This window comes from Eulemur rufifrons, chromosome 2, assembly GCF_041146395.1.
Source record: "Eulemur rufifrons isolate Redbay chromosome 2, OSU_ERuf_1, whole genome shotgun sequence".
Classification (NCBI taxonomy): Eukaryota; Metazoa; Chordata; class Mammalia; order Primates; family Lemuridae; genus Eulemur; species Eulemur rufifrons.
Window position 1 is genome coordinate 90,650,521 of NC_090984.1, and position 21,382 is coordinate 90,671,902.

The following is a 21,382-nucleotide window of genomic DNA, read 5'->3' on the forward strand; positions in this document are numbered from 1 at the left end:
TACTAGCCTTAAAATTTCCAGATTTGATTTCTCTCCTTTCTTATTTCCATCAGTTTTCAAGTTTTTATAGATTCCATCTCTTCATTTATCTTTTGCCACCTTTCTTACTCCTATTGCTACTGGCTCAGCCTCTCATTACCATCACCTTATTCTAATTCTGACACACCATAGATATTCAGTGCTAAGTTAATGTTCCTCAAGTTCCTGATTGTGCTTCCAAACTCAGAATTTTTTTAAGCCCCATGTTGTATATTTGGGCTGAATTCCTCAGTTGAGCATATGAAGTCCTCCATAGAATAGCGCTCACCTTCCCTTCTAACTTTGTCTTATTACTCTTCTACGTATACCTTATACTTGCAGACAAACTGTACTATCTACGGTTCCCCAGATGTGTGCTATTTTTCTTATTTCTGTGCTTTTCACTCTCTTCTGCCTGGAAAGCCCTTCTAACCCACCTCTGCTTACTGAAATTTATTGAAATTCTAGTATCTCTTTTTCTAAGTGGGCCTTATTGATTCTCCTTGACTAGAAGACATTGCATATTTTCTCTCTGTGTTTTATGTTCTTACAAGAATGTAAGTCTTGAATAGTTAACTCTGCACTGTATTGACTTAACTATTCACTGTACAGTATGTTGACGTTACTGTACTTAACTCCATTTGTAACTTCTCCAAGAAAGGGAGTGTGTCTTATTCATCTTTGTATCGCCTGCAATATCTAGTCCAGGTTCTGAATATTGAATATCTTTGTATGTGTTTTGGACCAGGCTGACCAATGAAGATAAGAAATCAAGATGCCATTTGTTTAGTCACCTGAGTTAATATCATTTTTTAGTTATATGAGGTTTGGAATGGGAGTGAATAGACTTGAATTTATTTAATTCTGACTTTGCTTTATTTCTGTAGCTTTTGATAAGTCACTCAATCTTTTTTTTCAATAGTAACAAAGTAGAAATAATTTCCTGCCTGCTTTACAGGATAACTCAAGGAAAAAATCAGATGTATAAAATGTTATTTGCTATTAAAAAGAAAGTTGCTATTTTAAAAGTTCTATAAATACATTGAGTGCCTGTTATAAATTGTGCTAGCACGTTTAGTAAAGGATGGGAAGTTTGCGGAAGTTCTCTTTCTGGGCATGCTTATATACTGATAGCACAGTTATAAAGCAAACTCATACCATTTTTATATTTCTTTGTAGTTTGATCAAGTTTACTGACATGAATGATTAAGTATTATCCCAAATATGGATTCTCTTCCACCAACTCAGGGAATCACTGTAGTCTAGTAAATCACTGAGTGGAATGTGTCAGATCTCTTGGCTGTATGAGAGTGGGTCAGAGAGGTGTGAATTGGCTGGGTGCGGTGGCTCATGCCTATACTCCTAGCACTCTGGGAGGCCAAGGCGGGAGGATCACTTGAGGTCAGGAGTTTGCTACTTTTATTGTAACAAATTTGTTTATTGAGTTCTGTTTTACAACTTTATTCCATACTTTCTTTAGGCCCTGTGAAAAAGGGTAAAGAGCAAAACACACAGCGAAGCTTTTTTCTCAGAATGAAGTGTACTTTAACTAGTCGAGGGAGAACTATGAACATAAAGTCTGCGACATGGAAGGTAAGTAAAAAGGATTTGTGAATGATGATGTACTTGATTTATAGATAAATTCATACATCTAGACATTGCTAGTATTAAGATAACTTTAGAATTATGAGCAAAATTTACAGTTGTTCCTTGGTGTTTGGACATTTAACATCTGCACTTTCAACTAATTTGTCTACGATCCCCCAAATCCAAAACAGTGTAGTAATTTGCCAATTTGGGGCACAAACCTAAATTATGGGAATTGTGGCATTGAGGTATCAAGGTAACTTAATCAGTTTGCTTTGCCAACCACCCACTATTTGAATCCTCTTAGAACTTAATTTTGTATTCATCATTATTTCATTTCTTTGTTCAGTGTTGAAACAGTCATCAGAGCAAAAAATAACTATCAAACAGCTCTGATGACCAGTTGAATGAAAAAGCAGCCCAGATTTACACGTGGGTAATATTTTAAAGAGTAATCTATGGTACCTGGAGAGTAGGTCATGGGTGGAGTTGTGGGGAAGACACTTAATTGATTTTTAAAAATATGGTTAATCCACTAATGATAGTAAATTTTATGAAAGCTTAAAACTCGCCATGTCAGACTCAACTACTTATCTCTGCATTTTTTTTTCTAGCATTGTAAATTTTTTAAAATAACCTTTTTACTTCATACATAGGTACTTCACTGCACAGGCCATATTCATGTATATGATACCAACAATAACCAGTCTCAGTGTGGGTATAAGAAACCACCCATGACGTGCTTGGTGCTGATTTGTGAACCCATTCCTCATCCATCAAATATTGAAATCCCCTTAGATAGCAAGACTTTTCTCAGTCGACACAGCCTGGATATGAAATTTTCTTATTGTGACGAAAGGTAAATTAGATCAAAAATGTAAATGTGAAATTTTTAATTAGTCTACAGCATTTTTTAATGTTCACTATAGTAAAGGCTCATTGTTAAATTGTATGCTTTCCTCTAAGCTGAATAGGATAATACTTCCCGGAACTCAATAATACTAGATTAACTTTCTAAATTAATTCAGCCACATATATTGAACACTTACTATGTTGTACTATGAACACTTATTTACCAGGTCTATCCCAATATTAAGATGAGCTCTTTTTTCTTTAGGGGCTCTGTTTATTTAAAGAAAGAAAATACATACAGTGAATGTTTTGAGGAAGGATAGATTACATGTGGTTATGGACTAGAAAGCCAAGTCTTTGGACATCTCTTCATCCTACATATTTTCCTTGAACAGCTTCAACTCTGCTCATGGTTTCTATCACTATTTCCCAAATTCAGTTCTGTAGCTACAACTATTTAACTGCCAACTTGATAATTCTATAAGGATAGATAATTCTTTTGCATTGTAAACTAAATATTTCTGTAACTGAACTGTATCACTATTTCCCCCAAACAATAGTATTGAAAACTGCTTTTCCTTCTATATTGCTTATTGTGGTTAACACACCACCGTAGACACAAGTCCAGGAAAACTTTGGAAGTCATCCTTTTATCTTCATTGTCTACAAATTGGTCTCTAAATCTTACAGGTTTACTATCTACATATATCTCTTGATCATTCTCTCCTTTCCTTGTGTGCCTGCCATTGAATTCTTTAGCTCATTATTACCTTTGACTTGAACTGTTGCCATAGTCTCTTGCACTGCCTTTCTTCCAACAGATTTGGGCCCTTTTGATCTTTTATCCAGATTGCCAGATGGTAGACTTCCTAATGTGAACATCAGATCATGTCATTCTCCTGTTAAAAAATGCCTCAATTGCTTCCCCTCATCTTCACACACAAAAAAGCTTTGTCTATAAAAATAGAGAAGGAGATTTTTATCAAATGATGAGTATGTGTATTTTAAAAGAATGAAAGAAAAGTAGACCTACACAGTAAAATCTAAACTTCTTAGCATGGCAAACAAAGATATTTACCATGTGGCCCCTACCTACTTCTCCAGATTAATCAGGAGGAGGGGGACCACGCATTCTGATGTGGCCCCCAGCACCCTACACCAGAGAGCTCCCCATGCTGCTTAGTGCCTTTGCACATACTTTCCTAATCTGCAATGAAATTTTCTTCACCTCCTAACACATACTTAACTTCCAAGAGCATCTACTTTTTTGTGGAACTTTACTTGTTCCTTCAAGAAGAAACTACACCATTCCTTGTACATACTTCTGTCATAGCATTTATTCTACTATTGTTCTGCTTGTCTTATTTTTCACTCTAAGTCTGTGTAATACAGTGGCTGAAGGCATAGATTCTGTAGACTACTAAATCCTGGCTCTGCTGCCTGTATCCAAAGGGACTTGGACAAGTTAGTTCTTCTCTTTAAACACAGTTTCTTCATCTTTAATAACACCTGTTTTATGGGATTAACTTGAAAATTATATGGAAATACCAATTTAAGCACTTAGCCATAATATAAAGTAGACAAAAATCCCCCACTCTACTGACAAGGAAATGTGACAGAACTTTGGTTTTGGAATCACATAATCTTGGATTTAGTCCTGGCTTGCAGCTCTGGTACTTACAGTGTGGCCTTGGTTCTTAACTGTTGTAAAACTCACATTCCTCATCTGTAAAATAAAGGTCATACTGCAAAAGGTTGGCGTAAGGATTAAAGGAGTTAAATGCATAGTACACACAGTGAGTGCTTCACCATTGTTGTCAGTGTTAAGAAAATGAGGATAGAAAAGCTAAGAACTATTTTCTGGTATTTACTCAGTATTCATGTGAATGTTTGCCAGAAGAGAGATGCCCATCTTGTTTTGAGGAATTATTTTTCATCTTTTGAAAACTTAAAGTAACAAAGTATAGGGGAGGCTGAGGAGAAAGAAAGGTCATGGAGCAATAATGAGAAAGGGAGTATCATTCTCCTCTGGTTACATCAGAAAATTAGCAAAATGATCATGACAGAGAAGTTAAGAGTAAAGACAGCCAGTTTACAGATCATCCAAGAAAGGTTTTGAGTCTGACCAGTAGACTGTTATTTTCTGGTTAGAGCTCTTGCTAAGAACTTCTCGTATCTATAGTTCCTAAGAACTAAGATACAGGAAAAAATTTGCTCAATTTTAAGAAAATCTAACATATCAAGCTTTTAACATCCAAAATATCCCACAAACCACTATTATTTATTGAGTAATGTCCACATATCATCATTCAACACATTTATTTAAACATCTGCTATGTTCATGGCACTAAAGTAGGAATGAAGATTAATGGTTCCTGCCCTTAACAATGAATGAATGGTATACAACTTTAGATCACAGATGTCCTAGTCCATTAAAAACACTTTGTGATCACATTTTCTGGACTCCCCCCACACCGCCCCGCTTTCATACACAATATAAGCTATGTCACTTTCTAAAGTTAAATTAACTTTATGTTTCTTCCTCCAATATACATAAAATTGACCTTCTTGGCATCCCATAGTGATAGGGATATCTCAGATTGAGAAGCACTGATTGATACCTGATTAAATCAGAGCTTCCTAAGTCAGTAAGACCCTCACTGATCTGATCCTTCTGCTTCTTCTGCAGCCATCATCTCTCTCTACTCGTCTCCACTAACCACATCAATAGTCTTTGTTACCTGTACCATATTAAACATTTTCTTTATCTTTGCTTATGCTATATCTTCTTCCTGAAATGCCTTTTCTTTGATTCTCTTCTGTGCTGAACTCATAAGTCTCCTATAAGAAGCTGTCCCTCATTCTACCATTCCTTCTCATGGACAGGGATGATTCTTCTGATTCCTGGAACAGATTCTCATCACTGCATTTACCACATTGTTTCATAAGTAGTATGGTAAGTGTACCAGAAGATTAGCCACATGTTGAGTTTTGTCTTTGCATTTTCATGCTTAATACAATGCCAAGCACACAAAGGTTTGAATAGTGAAAGTGTTTTTAGTTCTATAGGAATTTTATTTAAATGTGCAAAATATAAGACTAATTAAAAGTATTTTTAAAGTATAATTTAAAGAAATATGACTGATTTTGTTTAAAAACAGTATTTTCCTTTATAATGCTGCCACCTAGTGTTGATGTGTTTAGGAATATCCCTTTGTAAAGAATTGAGGGCTTTGGTTGGGTTTGGTTTTGTTTTTTTTTTTTTTTTAAATACATTCTTCTGCAGAACCATTTGGTTTGGTTTTTGACAAGTCAGCTTTCTATTTATTTTGGAATAAACTGCATTTAATAACTGTAGAGTTACTAAAGACGAGGTGTTAATTTATTCTAAGCAAAGAAGGACACTATTTTTGAAAATTCACTTGTCCGTAAGATTAATGCATATCAATTATTGTAGAGAAACAAAATTATCAGTCTATCCCCCTTTTTTTTTTAAACTTACACATTTCACTAACAGAATCACTGAATTGATGGGATATGAGCCAGAAGAACTTTTGGGCCGCTCAATTTATGAATACTATCATGCTTTGGACTCTGATCATCTGACCAAAACTCATCATGATAGTAAGTACAATGGAAGAATTCATAGATACTCTCATTATTTAATTCTTGCAATCTCTTTACTATTTGGCTATCTAATTTTCTGGCCAAAATGAACCAGTCTTCCTAGACTAAATATGTTAACAGACTTCTTCATAGGGGATCTTGACTGTTAAATCTATGTTTTGTACTTGTTACAACAAATATCAGTAAAAGTAGAATCATTTAATAATATATAAAATTTCCCTGACATTTTTAAATACATAAACTTTAAAAAAATTAAATGTTACAGAGTATTTAATAGCATCATTTTCAGCATCTGCCTGAACAGTGGTTGGTACATAGAAGGCACTAAGAAAATATTTGTACAGTCAGTCAGTGAATGTGAAAGTGATTAACATCATGCACTTGTGGTAACAAGTACCCTTGACATAGGTATGATTCTGAATTTTACTCAAATGAATGTTATTTAAGATCCCAAGGTAAGTTAAACTTTGGAATTTCTCACTTGCCTATTTAATATGAACCTAAACATGACTTCCTAGTGTTATTAGGGATACCCAAATGCCTCTGAGTTAGTGTGATTAGTCTTGAACTGAAGAGTAGGCCCAACTCTGCAGTCAGAGCCCCAAAACTCATGACAATATCATCATTATGATTTATTCAGTACTTTCTTCCAAATCAATAATTAGATTGCCCATTGCCAAAAGACTACAATATGGAATTCAAATATGCTAAGTACAGCTTTTTGAAGCTTCTTTGGTTCTGTGGAAACTATAGCAAGAATTTAAGGAAATGGTAGCAGTACCACTTTCCTGAATGCTCCCTATGGAACCAAGGTCATTGATCTCTTGATGACACTTTCAACATAAGTCATTAAAGGAATTTTAGTCACTGCTCTCTCTCAGTCCTGACTTTTCTTCCAAGTGAAGACTGGCAGGAAAGGAGTTTTACTTGGAGGGTTAGAAGAAGGAAGTATTTTTCAGCTGTGCTGGGGCTTTCTCTTGCTCTCCATCAATTTAAACAGTTACAACTGATTCCATTAAAATAAACATTTCTGCCCTTTTCTAAAACAATGACCAATATTCAACATCTTTTCATTTGATTGAAAATTCAAAGTTAAATTATTTTCTCTGCATGATTCTTTTTCCTTTTCACTCCTAGTGTTTACTAAAGGACAAGTCACCACAGGGCAGTACAGGATGCTTGCCAAAAGAGGTGGATATGTTTGGGTTGAAACTCAAGCAACTGTCATATATAACACCAAGAACTCTCAACCACAATGCATTGTATGTGTAAATTATGTTGTGAGGTAAGCTTGAGAAATAAACATTTTGGGGGAGCAAAGAAGTAACTCTTTTTGTATACTCTGTTCATTTATAGAAAGAGAGAAGATTAAAAACATTAACTGAATTTGGCTGGGTGTGGTGGCTCATGCCTATAATAAGCACTTTGGGAGGCCAAGGTGGAGGAATTACTTGAGCCCAGGAGTTCAAGACCAGCCTGGGCAACATAGTGAGACCCTATCTCTACAAAAATTTTTTTTAAATTAACTGGGTGTGGTGGCACATACCTGTAGTCCCAGCTACTTGGGAGGCCAAGGTGGGAGGATCACTTGAGCCCAGCAATTGAAGGCTGCAGTGAGCTATGATCGTATCCCTGTGCTCCGGCAGCAGTGGCAGAGCAAGACCCTTTCTCTCTTAAAAAATAATTAACTGAATTTTATTTTACTTTTTACATTTCTACCAAATTAAGATTTTCAGTACTTTGATCTAGGTTTCAATTACAACTATTCCACAGTGATGCCACTAAATAACTATCAGTAGTTGTCTATCCCCATACTTTCACTCCTGTTTTTAAAAAGACCTTGGAAAAATTCCAGATCTATGGATTAGTTTGCTCTACTGAAACAGCTATCAGCATATCCTATCTCAAGACAGCTGTGTTATTTTTGTAGGGAGAATATTGGCCTTGGAAAGTTAGGTTTGAGTCATAGCTCTGCTATTCATTAGCTCCATGACCTTGGGAAAGTCTCTTCGTTTCTTGAATTTCATCTATGTAAATGCAGTAATACTTACTTTAAAATGTTATAATGAAATTCTATGTGAGATCACTTTAAAAGGCTGTATATTGGTGACACATGGCTCCTGTATATTCATGAACTCTTCTCTTAGTTCATTGGTTTGTGCATATTATATATATCTTAAATTAATCTTTCATTTGGTCTATTTCACTAGGCTCCTGCCCTGTCTAGTCTACCTGCCCATATTACCACCACATTCTAGTCTATCTTCCACATTACTACCAGGCTGAGCTTTCTAGTGTGGATATCTCATCATCTCATTTTCCTTAGAATTTTTTAAAAGATACCTTTAGCACACACAGCCAAGATAAATCCTTGCTTATGTGCACAGCATCATTTCTTGTCATCATATTCATGATTTCATAGGGTTAGCCCTCCCTCTAAAATCTATAGTCACATCTCTTAGGAAGACTTTGGTCATTTGATTTTATTCTTGCCACTTTTGACACCATGTTTTAATATTAGTGCCAAAGAGTTGTTTTGTGACTTTACCATTTCATAAGAATGCCCCATTTGCAAGGTCCTTCCTTTCCCCTCAACCCCAGTTTGCCTAACAAATTGTTACTTGCGCCCAAACATTTCTTTAATTGTTTCAGCTTGTTAGCTTCTCGGTGAAGCAAGCTTTCTCCATTTTAGCAATTATCATAGTGTATTTCAATTGTTTACACATCTACTTTCATAATGGGTTATGAACTTGAGGGCAGGGGTTATTTTGAACTTTGTCTCCTCAGTTCATTTTACATAATGAACATTTAATTAAAGGAGTAATAAAATTTACATTTAAGCCAAACACAAAGATGGAGTTATTGTTCATCATCTCTCTTCAATCTTATCCTGTAGATGGTATCACCATATCATTTTCTTACCACCAAAGAAAGTATGGCATCTCTCTTAGAAAAACATTGGTTATTTATCTGTATATATTCAGGACCATCCTTAGGTCATGCCTCATATGTTAGAGCCAAAGAGTTCTTTTCTAGCAATTTCATTATATGTGGGTCAGTACAAAAATTCTGAAGATCTATTTGTGTCCTTCATGTACTTGATTGCAAATTTCCTTGTCACCACCACTCTTCCCAAACGGTATCTGAAGTTTTTAATTGAAATTACTGAAATTATTTTGTACTGTGAATCTTCTTAGGTCTTTATTTCATATTGGCATTTTAAAACCCTAAATGTGACAAAGTATGCATGAGAGATCATACATCTCAAGGAATCTTAAAGTCTTAAAATGTTCTTTTTTTTTTTAAAAGACAGGGTCTTGCTCTGTTGCCCAGACTGGAGTGCAGTGGCACCATCATAGCTCACTGCAGCCTTGAACTCCTGGGCTCAAGCAATCTTCTTACCTCAGCCTCCTGAGTAGCTGGGACTATAGGCATGCATCACCATGCACAGCTAATATATTTTTTTTAATTTTTTATACAGAAAGGGTCTTACTATGTTGCTTAGGCTGGTCTTGAACTCTGGCATCAAGTGATCCTCTCACCTTGGCCTCCCAAAGTGCTAGGATTATGGGCATGAGCCACCACGCCCAGCCAAAATGTTCCTTTTCATAAAGCAGAATTTTTTAAAGAAATAAGATCATTTCACAGATCCCCTCCCCCTCATTGTGTCAAGTGATTTAAGGATTACTAATTTCTCTTCTTTTGACAGTGGTATTATTCAGCACGACTTGATTTTCTCCCTTCAACAAACAGAATGTGTCCTCAAACCAGTTGAATCTTCAGATATGAAAATGACTCAGCTGTTCACCAAAGTTGAATCAGAAGATACAAGTAGCCTCTTTGATAAACTTAAAAAGGAACCTGATGCTTTAACTTTGCTGGCCCCAGCCGCTGGAGACACAATCATATCTTTAGATTTTGGCAGTAATGGTTGGTATTTAGTTATTTTGTTCATCTCCTAAATCATGGCTGTTGCTGCAAGCCCCATTTCAACTAAACTTAGACATTTTTTGTTAGTAATCATTTGGACATTACAGTCCTATACATTTTTTTTGATTAAAAGTATTTGCTTAAATATTTTTGCCCCTGTAATTTCTTAGCATTCTTGCTTTTTTCACATTGCCAGAAATTGTGTTTCATAGTGTCCTTAAGGTATTTCTTCTTCTCACATAAATTTTTCCCACTACTCTGCTATTTCAATAACCTGCTTTCAGATTTTCTTTACAATTTAGCTGAGTTATATTGCAATAGGTATAGTTGCATTAAAGGATACATAAGCAATCATTATATAACATCAAACATTTACAATGAAACTAATTTCAAACTGGGTTACATTTTAACATATAAGAAGGTTGGAATTGCAGGTCGTCTATGCCATATGGATTAATAGGAGTTGTCAATAATGGACTGGAAAGATAACCTAATCTTTTGGTTATACCATAATAACCTGTAAACTTTCTGAGTAAGAAAAATTTGGTAACATTTTTGTTGTTTGATGAATCAGATAAATCTTTTGAAAAAAGAACAAATTTCTGTATGTTAAAATCCTTATATACTTTAGATTAACTAATGTTTTTCCCCACAGACACAGAAACGGATGACCAACAACTTGAGGAAATTCCACTGTATAATGATGTAATGCTTCCCTCATCTAATGAAAAATTACAGAATATAAATTTGGCAATGTCTCCATTACCTGCCTCGGAAACTCCAAAGCCACTTCGAAGTAGGGCTGACCCTGCGCTCAATCAAGAAGTTGCATTGAAATTGGAACCAAATCCAGAGTCACTGGAACTTTCTTTTACCATGCCCCAGATTCAAGACCAGCCAACTAGTCCTTCTGATGGAAGCACTAGACAAAGTTCACCTGAGGTTAGTGTCATGATATAATAAGAAAAGGACAACTTTAAGATTGAGATTTTAACATTCAGGAAAGTATTTGTAAATTTGATCCAAATTTTAATTTAAACCACATGTCAAATTGTGTGTGTGTGTGTGTGTGTGTGTATACATTTTAGCATTTTAAAATTGCAAAAGCTATTAACCTAACTCAGACCTCAGCGTATGTTATAGGCTCAAAGATAATCAGAAACATTGGAAGGAACTGACTTAATATAACCTAAAAGGTGTTTCTCTATATATTTATATCGGTAAGACAAAAAAGTCTTGAATTTGGACACCCAAAGAGAATAATACTATCTATGTATGCACAAGATAGCTCCAGACTATTACATACTCTTTGAGTTGGAGAATTGTCTGGTGGCAACAGGCTTTTTAAATGGGAAAGGACCCTGTAAGTTCTTTGCCTAGTTTAGTCCTATTTCTATCACTATTTCAAAATTCTGGATAAGTGTAACATGAATATACCAAGTCTTACCCAGAACAGTTAATAACTGGTCTTTTTAATTCTATATCTGTCTGGATATCAACTGTCCTATAAACACAGTAAAAATAGTCTTTAAAGGCTAGGCGGCCAAGACTAGAGCTATCACAACAGGCTCTTTCTAGATCTAGAATGATTCAATTTCACAGCTTCCTGTGTCTAATAATGTGGAGGCTTTATCAGGGAAAATAAACACATTTAATTCCTTTTTCAGCCTAACAGTCCCAGTGAATATTGTTTTTATGTGGACAGTGATATGGTCAATGAATTCAAGTTGGAATTGGTAGAAAAACTTTTTGCTGAAGACACAGAAGCAAAGAATCCATTTTCCACTCAGGTATATGAACTTGTTTATTGTATTTTATATTAAATTTTCTTAAATTTTAGTCTGTAGTGACTTTAACTTGTTTTTTATTTACAACATGTGGCCATTGTAAAAACTCATGTGTTTGTTGTTTTAAAGGACACTGATTTAGACTTGGAGATGTTAGCCCCCTATATCCCAATGGATGATGACTTTCAGTTACGTTCCTTCGATCAGTTGTCACCATTAGAAAGCAGTTCTTCAAGCCCTCAAAGTGCAAGCCCTCAAAGCACAATTACAGTATTCCAGCAGACTCAAATACAAGAACCTACTATTAATGCCACCACTAACACTGCCACCACTGATGAATTAAAAACAGTGGCAAAAGATGGTATGGAAGACATTAAAATATTGATTGCATCTCCATCTCCTACCCACGTACATAAAGAAACTACTAGTGCTGCAACATCACCATATAGTGATACTCAAAGTCGGACAGCCTCACCAAACAGAGCAGGAAAAGGAGTCATAGAACAGACAGAAAAATCTCATCCAAGAAGCCCTAATGTGTTATCTGTTGCTTTGAGTCAAAGGTATTTATATATAAATTAAAATTATAGTTCTTTTATTATTTTTGAAAAAATGTGTGTGATGGTAAATGATTTCTAAACATATAGCAAACCTTCTGATCTATATGCTTTAAGGAACATAAAACTGATACACAAATTCTGAACTTAAAATAAGCACTCAAGAAACTATTTCTAAAGTAGCCTTTATATTTATTTTCTCTAAAACAATCATATCACGTATCTAAATGTAGGAGGTAGAAAAGTCTCCTAATGCCTTTAAAAATAAAATCCAGCCAGTAAGTTCTGTAAATGTGTAAGAGTTGGCCTAGACATAATTACAGTTGTTTCAATCAGACTAGTTAACTGTCCTCACTACTAGAATGCTTCTATTGTTAGAGGTCTTTTAAGCTTACTTAAATAAAAGCCCTTCCAACTTATGGGTTATTTGCAATTGCCCATTCCAGTTGAGCCTGATGGGCTTTAATTAACTTCAGTGTTTAATATTTACAAGCCTTCTTTTTAAGTTTTGTTATGTATATATACTTGTATTAAAGTTGCTTTTATTTTTTATTATATATTTGTAGAACATTAGCTATATTATAGACTAAATAGGTTTTTGAGGTCTACACCAGGAATCCAAGCATGATTTATGACATTGCTTCTAGTTTGAACAAACATATGTACATGACCCAATTTTTAAGTTATAATTTCTGTATGTAATTTTTAGTGAGATTTGACGTATTTTAAATTTGAGGCTATGGCTAGAGGAAAGAAGTTTTGGCTAGTCAGTCTGGAGGACAGAAAGGATTCCTTCTCTACTGTGTCTGTACTGAGTCAGTATCCATAGCAATAGGAAAGATGCACTGCCATATTAAGAGCACATGGTTTTTTTTTTCCTTGCCCAGCATTACCACTTTGACCTAGAGCACTGGGAGAGGCCTTTTCCTTGAGCCAGGAAAAGATCTTGGGACTTAAGATGAATTCAGAAGTACTACTAGGGCAATGAAAGTGTCTTGGGCATTTTAGTGATACTCTTACTTAGCTCAGGACCTAATGTGTAGTACCTCCTCAATAAATGGTGGTTGGACTAATAGATGTATGACTATTGTAATATAAATGACAATGACTTATAAAAGTATTACTAAGATATTTACATGATAGTGTTATATTTCATAAATATATTTTATATAGGAATTTTTAAAACTGCCTATTTATATAATAGAGGTTTTACAGAATTTTTAAAAACAAAACTGCATATAGGAGAGTAGTTAGAGTAATATATCACTCATTTGGCATTCTCAACCATCTAGAACACAGCAAGGAGCCATTATGATTATGTATCATGAGGCGGGGTTCTTGAAAAGCAAAATAAATATAACAAAACTGATATGCTTGACTCATTAAAACAGTTATTCACTATTTAATACTAATTTTAGATACAGATAGTTCAGGTGTGATAACCAGACGGTTTGAGGGCAAAGTAGCACGTAGTGGTAAGAGGAGGGAGGTTTTGGTGGGTGGGGTATCTGGACCTAGAGTTCCATATCTGCAACTAATTAGCAGTGGGAGTTTAAGAAAGTTACCTAATAGGCCTCAGGTGTACCTTACCTATCTTAGGAACTGGAGTGAGGTAAAAGGGACTAAGGAACATAAAATGTTTTATAAACTGAAAACACTATACAAATGTGAATTTGATCTTGTATTTCAGTAGTTCCAAGAATATAAGTGTATTGTTATATTAGGTGGAATAAAAGGCTGATAGTTAGCTGTTTTTTTGACCCTACAACGTCAATTTAGTTCTATTTGGTTCTATTTTATAAAACAAGGATATGCATAGTTTAGAAAATTTTTTGGTGTTTTTTTTTTTTTTTTCTTTTGTTAGTGACAGGATTTCATTCTGTTGCCCAGGCTAGGGTGCAATGGTACAGACGTTGCTCACTGTAGCCCTGAACTCCTGGGTGCCTCAGCCTCCCAAGTAGCTGGGACTATAGGTGTGTACCACCATGCCCAGCTTAAAAATTTTCTGCTTTAAAAATTGAGCTTGGGCTTTAAGGTGATAAACTTTAGCAATCAGGAAAATTCTCTTGTGTTACATTCCTTAATCTTGGAAAACCAAGGTATCATGTATTTTGTTTAAAAGAGATCAGTGGATATTTCTAAAAATAATAAAACCACCATATTTTTATTTAGAATTTTTTTTTCTTTTTCAGAACTACCGTTACTAAGGAAGAACTAAATCCAAAGATACTAGCTTTGCAGAATGCTCAGAGAAAGCGAAAAATGGAACATGATGGTTCACTTTTTCAAGCAGTAGGAATTGTAAGTGTGAGAGTAGTATGTTTGCTTTTCTCTTCTAGCTAATGTGCTATTTCCAAGTTATATTTATATAGGTAATTCCTTCTTTTTTCCAAATTACTAGAGTTGTATTTTCAGGGGTTATACATTGATTTTTTTTTTTTTTTAATTTTGTACACACTTTTCTAAAAATATAAATATTTAATGAATACATTCTTGGTATAAAAAATTCTAGACAATTCAAATGTATTTTGAAGTAAGAAGTGATGTTCTCCCCTTACTGCACCCTCCGTATTGGTCACCACAGTCTCATTCTCTTCCCTTTAAGTTACTTTCCCTTATTAACCAAACTACTGTGTTTTGGGTTAAGTCAATGCTGGTGTAATACACACTGATATTTTTAGACCAAATTAACTGGAAAATATCTATAGACCAATTAGCCATGATGGATGGCAAATGACTTTATATTAATATTATCTGGCTATATGTTGTTACTAACACCGGATTTCAGAGCTTTTGATTATAAAAAAAAATTTAACACATTAACTTGAAATAACTTTACTGTTTTTAGGGAACATTACTACAGCAGCCAGATGATCGTGCAACTACTACATCACTTTCTTGGAAACGCGTAAAAGGATGCAAATCTAGTGAACAGAATGGAATGGAGCAAAAGACAATTATTTTAATTCCCTCTGGTTAGTTGATTCTTTCTGCCCTTGAACATCACAAAGACAATTAAAATATATGAAACTTTTTTATTTAGGAACTTTAATCCTAGTGAGTTTGGTTCCGTAGCAAGATTAAAAAGTAAAGTAGCATTTCATCTAATGGCTGTAATACAGGGATAAATATTTCAAGATGGAACTTTCATTTTTTAGTAATTCTCTTTATAAATCTCTGTCTGTGTGCTATCAATATTGATAGAAGCTGAAACTTGTAAATTTTTATTCCTTTTTCTAAATTGATTTATCAGTCCTTTGTGCCTTCACTGTATTGTGTAAACGCTCTGACATAGCAGTGTTAACACTTGATTTCACTTACTTGTTTACATAGCTGTGGTTTTGCCAGATTAAACTTCCAGAAGTGTATTTGCTTTACTTTCCGCAATACCTAACCCATAGTGGGTGTTTAGTAAATACTCATGACTAGATGAATGAATACTTAGGTATCTCTTTGTTTTTCAGATTTAGCATGTAGACTGCTGGGGCAATCAATGGATGAGAGTGGATTACCACAGCTGACCAGTTATGATTGTGAAGTTAATGCTCCTATACAAGGCAGCAGAAACCTACTGCAGGGTGAAGAATTACTCAGAGCTTTGGATCAAGTTAACTGAGCTTTTTCATAATTTCATTCCTTTTTTTGGACACTGGTGGCTCATTACCTAAAGCAGTCTATTTATATTTTCTATATCTAATTTTAGAAGCCTGGCTACAATACTGCACAAACTTGGTTAGTTCAAATTTGATCCCCTTTCTACTTAATTTACATGAATGCTCTTTTTTAGTATGTTCTTTAATGCCAGATCACAGACAGCTCATTTTCACAGTTCTTTGGTATTTAAACCATTGCATTGCAGTAGCATCATTTTTAAAATGCACCTTTTTATTTATTTATTTTTGGCTATGGAGTTTGTCCCTTTTCGAATTATTTTTAATAAGATGCCAATATAATTTTTTTAAGAAGGCAGTAACCTTTCATCATGATTATAGGCAGTTGAAAAATTTTTACTCAGTTTTTTCACATTTTACATAAACAATAATGCTTTGCCAGCAGTACATGGTAGCCACAATTGCACAATATATTTTCTTAAAAAATACCAGCAGTTACACATGGAATATATTCTGCGTTTATAAAACTAGTTTTTAAGAAGAAATTTTTTTTTTTGGCCTATGAAATTGTTAAACCTGAATCATGACATTGTTAATCATATAATAATGATTCTTAAATGCTGTATGGTTTATTATTTAAATGGGTAAAGCCATTTACATGATATAGAAAGATATACATATATCTGGAAGGTATGTGGCATTTATTTGGATAAAATTCTCAATTCAGAGAAATCATCTGATGTTTCTATAGTCACTTTGCAGCTCAAAAGAAAACAATACCCTATGTAGTTGTGGAAGTTTATGCTAATATTGTGTAATTGATATTAAACCTAAATGTTCTGCCTACCCTGTTGGTATAAAGATATTTTGAGCAGACTCTAAACAAGAAAAAAAAATCATGCATTGTTAGCAAAATTGCCTATTATGTTAATTTGCTCAAAATATGATGTTTGATTTTATGCACTTTGTCGCTATTAACATCTTTCTTTTTTCATATAGATTTCAATGAGTAATTTTAGAAGCATTATTTTAGGAATATATAGTTGTCACAGTAAACATCTTGTTTTTCTATGTACATTGTACAAATTTTTCATTCCTTTTTCTCTTTGTGGTTGGATCTAACACTAACTGTATTGTTTTGTTACATCAAATAAACATCTTCTGTGGACCAGGCCCCCTTTGATCCGCTTTTATGTTTAATATTTGCTCTTCAACACTTCCAACTCATAAAATTGTTTACCGACAATTTAAGTACTTTATGAAAATTACATTGGTACTGATTTCTACATTTATCTACTTTAATGTATGTTGAGTCCCTACATAACAACCATAGTATTCCACTGAAAAGAGTGTTTTTAGAAAAGAAATGTCATTTATAAATTTCTTGGCCTGTTAAAGCAAGAAACACAGAAATTTAATATTTAACATGAATGGGATGAGTGAAGCAAATCCTGAACATTATAGTTACATAATGTTGTAAAGGCTACGGTTTCCTCTAAAGAGTTCCAATCTATTCCCATTAATAGATAAATAAATTTAGACCTCAAATGAGGAAATGATTTGCTCCAGCCCTAAAAGTAGTAGATGGCAGACCAAAGATTTAAACCTAGGTCTTCTGACTCTCACTTCAAACTTAGAACAAATCTTAGTTTGTTTTTGTTTTAATGATAGGCTTTTTAAAATATTTTATTTTTGTTAACGTGCACTTATTCATCAAAACAACCTTGTAAGGGAGGAATTATTATTACTCTTACTGCCCAGACAGGAAACTGAATCTCCAAGAGGTTCTTAGAGGGCAACAGTTGAAATAGGTTGGAGCTGGAGCTTGGGGGCTAGGACCGTGCATTTCATGGGCATACCCTTGGGTAAGTGACTGTCTCCCTAACTCCCTGCGGCTGTTACGGGTTCCCACCCTTGGAACCTCAGGTGCTAGTGGCTGCCTGAGTTGCTCCTGAGCTGGCCCAGCCTTTTGGATGTGCTGGCTTGTTGACTGGTACTCTGTCATCCCCAGGCCAACCTCTCTCACTCCTGCTGGCTTCAGAATAATCTCAGGTGGTTCTGATTATCTCCAGCTACTTGCCTGGCACCTAAAGGCTCACTCTTCTCAAATCTAAATAGTTTTATTCTTTTTCTTCTGTATTTTTCTTTTATGAAATAGCTGTATTTCTTTTATGATTATAAAAGGAAAGATAGTCTCATTTTTAAAACAATCAGACAGTATAGAAAGATACAAAAAAGTCACTATGAATCCATGCACCTAAAGGTAACAATATCTTTTTTATGGACAAATTATGTAGGCAGTACCTTAGGTCCTGTAGCCTGTGGCATATATCCTGGACAAATTGAACTAAGCCACAGATCTCTTAGGTGGCTGTTTGTATCTTAGGATGAAGAACGATGATTACAATTAAATGAAAATTTTAGAACAAAAGTACACAATAGTAAAATTTAATCCAAATTTGGGGGTCACAGGTGTACTTCACCACAAATACTACTATCCAAAGTGCTTTAACATTTAATTACAAATAGTACTAGCGGTGGTATTTTAGAATAAGGTAGTTGCTTAATATTCCCAGGTCACAAAATAAAAAATTTTGCTTATTTAGCAAATTAGCTTCAGTTGAAAGCTAGAAGTTATGTATAAATTTTCAAATATTATTAATAAGCAGATTATGTAATGTCCAGGAGTCGGGGAAAATGACTTGTGGGAGCAATGATTGAAAAGGGAAAGCCACATTAGCGGACAGTAGAGCTGGAAGAAAACAAGTACCCACTGCTCAGTCACTTAGAAAACAAGCTACCTGGAATGATTTAAGCTATTCGAAATAGTAGAACCAGCCCTTCCCAGTATTATGCACCATCTCAAAATGCTTTATAATGCTTTTACCGAACGACTATAACCCTACCCTAGCAACTATAATTCTGTAATAGCTGTTCTCTCCTTAATCCTCTTCCCCCCCATGTATTCCTATGCACCTCCCTTCTCCGATACTGCTATGAATGAATGACTATAGTATTTACTTTCACCCTGAAGACAGTACAGCAGAGGAATTTAGCATATTTTGTTCATTTGCTTTAAGCCTCACCATTAAGCTTAGAACTGAAAATAGTTACCCAGAGAGCCTACCAATGCCAGGTACAGTGGTCACAGATTAGGAGTTAAAATGAATCCGATATCTGTTGAGTACTTACTATATGCTAGACTTTGTGCTAAGTATTTTGCATATGTTATCTCAATCTCCAAAAAACTCCTATGAGATAATTCCTTGTATGTAATTTTATAGATGAGAAAATCTTGTTGGAGAGCTGGCCTTCTAAGGTTCAGAGCTTTTGAGCTGGCCATCACTGATTCCAAAGCCTGTGGTGCTAACCACCCTGCAGTGCTAGTCAGTCCAGCAGAACATACTCCTTTACCCGTTCTTAACTGTTTAAATAGCAAACGGGAGAAAGCAACAGGGGTGTGGAAAACTGAGGGTTGGGTATCACTTGAAAGTAATGAGATCACATAGCACATTGAAGAAATGTTCTAAGGGGAGTGGCAGGACATAAATAGAAAAGAATAAAAGTGTTAAGTGCTATTTAGTGGGTTCTGAATTTGAACCACAGATTTAGATCTTTAGTTATGGAGCCGTTAACTCACATTAAGGAGGCAGTGTATGGGAAAGCACTTAAAACTCTAAAAGGCTATATGAATGTATGGTATGGTTCTCCCAGAGCTGCTTAATGTTTGACATGTTTATTTTCTTTTAAGTTTTTGTAACCTCACAATTACCATTCCAGATCCTGATTTCCTTCTACAAACCTGTACAGGAAGGATGACCTTAAAATTACTGGCTTTGCAAAAACTTATTCTAAAAGTTCAAAATTTTAACTAGCAATATCAAAAACAAGTTACAAAGAGGATGGAATCTTTCCTTTTTTCTTTTTTTCAACATTAAGATTTGGTTAAATAAAACCTTTCCAAACATGTAGCTAGCTGGAACCAACAAAAATGTAAAGAAAAAAACTTTCATTCGAGTGTTTAAGTCTGCCACTAACCACTTTGCTCATATTTCGTCCCTTTAAATAATGCTGAACCTGTTGTCCCAGATCATTTTACAAAGATTTAGTGCAATCTGTATAATTTGATACGAAATAGTCCCCCTATGAGATAAAAGCTAGACTTTACCACAAACTTTCCCATGAACGCCTTCTGGGGCTTTGTTGTGTTCACACCTTTCAGAGGTTTGGACATAATTTTTATTCTTACCTGTAGCGGACGGTTTAATCCAAGACGCTGCCCAGACACCCGATCTCCGTGTACTATTGAATTTCCTTAATTGCCTTGTCTTGGCTCCATTCTGGGACGGAAAGACAGGTGCCTGAGAGCGGCAGCGATCAGACCCTCGAAATACCAAGCATGCGGAAGGGACCCGGCACCCCTCCTGTTCCTGGGGCGGCGGGTGTTACATGATAAGGGAGCGAAACCCATGCCACCCGAGAAACTTCCCCAGACCCCGCCCGCCGGGCTGCAGGCCACGCCCCAGTACGTGCTAGGGCGCAGCACAGCAGCCCCGGCCCCCGCCCGCCGCCCGGCCTTTGGGCCCCGGGGCTCCGGCCCGCGCGAGGCAGCTGCGTGTGCTCCGTGGGCCGGCTGCCGCGGCCTCCCGCCTACGTGTGGGAGCGCATGCGGGAGCGCCGCGCTGCGGGCCGGCGCGGGCGGGTGGGGCGCGAGGGGCGGCCCTGGCCTTTGTCTTCAGTGACCCGTCAAAGTCCGGACGCCTAGCGCTTCCCCAGACTTGGCTTTTTAGATGGGGAGCGTGGGGGAATGGGGCTCAGGGTGTTGCTGTAGAGCTGTCTCCCACGAATTTCCAAGAAAATGCTTTGGGTGTAAAGGAGTCCTTTGTAGAATAGAAAAATATCTGAGGTCTCCTAACAGATTGCACCTTGATTAGATATATAATTTTTTTAAAAGAAAATTACTCCTCATGAGAATGAATCTGATACCATAAAAAATAAAAATTAGTCCTCATCTACGAGTCTAGTCAAAAATAGAGTTGTTTTAAATACATTACCCTAAGGCACTCAGAGACTTGCCTTATTTTAAATAAAGCATTTTGAGAAATGACTAATTATGTGGAAACTTCAGCTGCCCCAGGTGGTGGTTTTTTGGTTTTTTTTTCTTGTTTGCTTGTTTTTCTAAATTTGTTGTGTGCTAGCTATGGAGAATCTTTTATGGGAAGATAATCTTGTTGGACAGAAGGAAGGTGAGTTTACAGAATACGGAAAAATCTTGGGGCCTTAAATTTAATCTCTGCAATTAACAGGTTCAGATTGCACAGTTTATTGTAAAGTGCAAAGCTAGGTATTGTTTAGAGTAAATAACCTCGCCTCTGCATATCCAGAGCTCACTACCTATTACATTTTATTTGAA

The 21,382-nt window shown here is 35.6% G+C and overlaps 1 protein-coding gene across 4 annotated transcripts in view; it reads left to right on the forward strand.

Moving 5' to 3' along the window:
* The window catches only part of HIF1A (hypoxia inducible factor 1 subunit alpha), a 43,617-nt gene extending 26,475 nt beyond the window's left edge, over positions 1 to 17,142 (forward strand). For 2 of the 4 annotated variants that reach the window (XM_069465039.1, XM_069465037.1), the window contains exons 5-15: positions 1,499 to 1,611; positions 2,262 to 2,464; positions 5,975 to 6,081; positions 7,222 to 7,369; positions 9,794 to 10,014; positions 10,670 to 10,956; positions 11,682 to 11,804; positions 11,931 to 12,364; positions 14,551 to 14,659; positions 15,207 to 15,333; positions 15,823 to 17,142. In XM_069465039.1, the coding sequence (XP_069321140.1) occupies positions 1,499 to 1,611; positions 2,262 to 2,464; positions 5,975 to 6,081; positions 7,222 to 7,369; positions 9,794 to 10,014; positions 10,670 to 10,956; positions 11,682 to 11,804; positions 11,931 to 12,364; positions 14,551 to 14,659; positions 15,207 to 15,333; positions 15,823 to 15,974 (2,024 nt within the window). In that variant the 3' untranslated portion in view covers positions 15,975 to 17,142. The remainder of the gene's footprint in view (positions 1 to 1,498; positions 1,612 to 2,261; positions 2,465 to 5,974; positions 6,082 to 7,221; positions 7,370 to 9,793; positions 10,015 to 10,669; positions 10,957 to 11,681; positions 11,805 to 11,930; positions 12,365 to 14,550; positions 14,660 to 15,206; positions 15,334 to 15,822) is intronic. The other 2 variants (XM_069465038.1, XM_069465041.1) reach the window with 2 other exon arrangements.
* Positions 17,143 to 21,382: the final 4,240 nt, after the last annotated feature.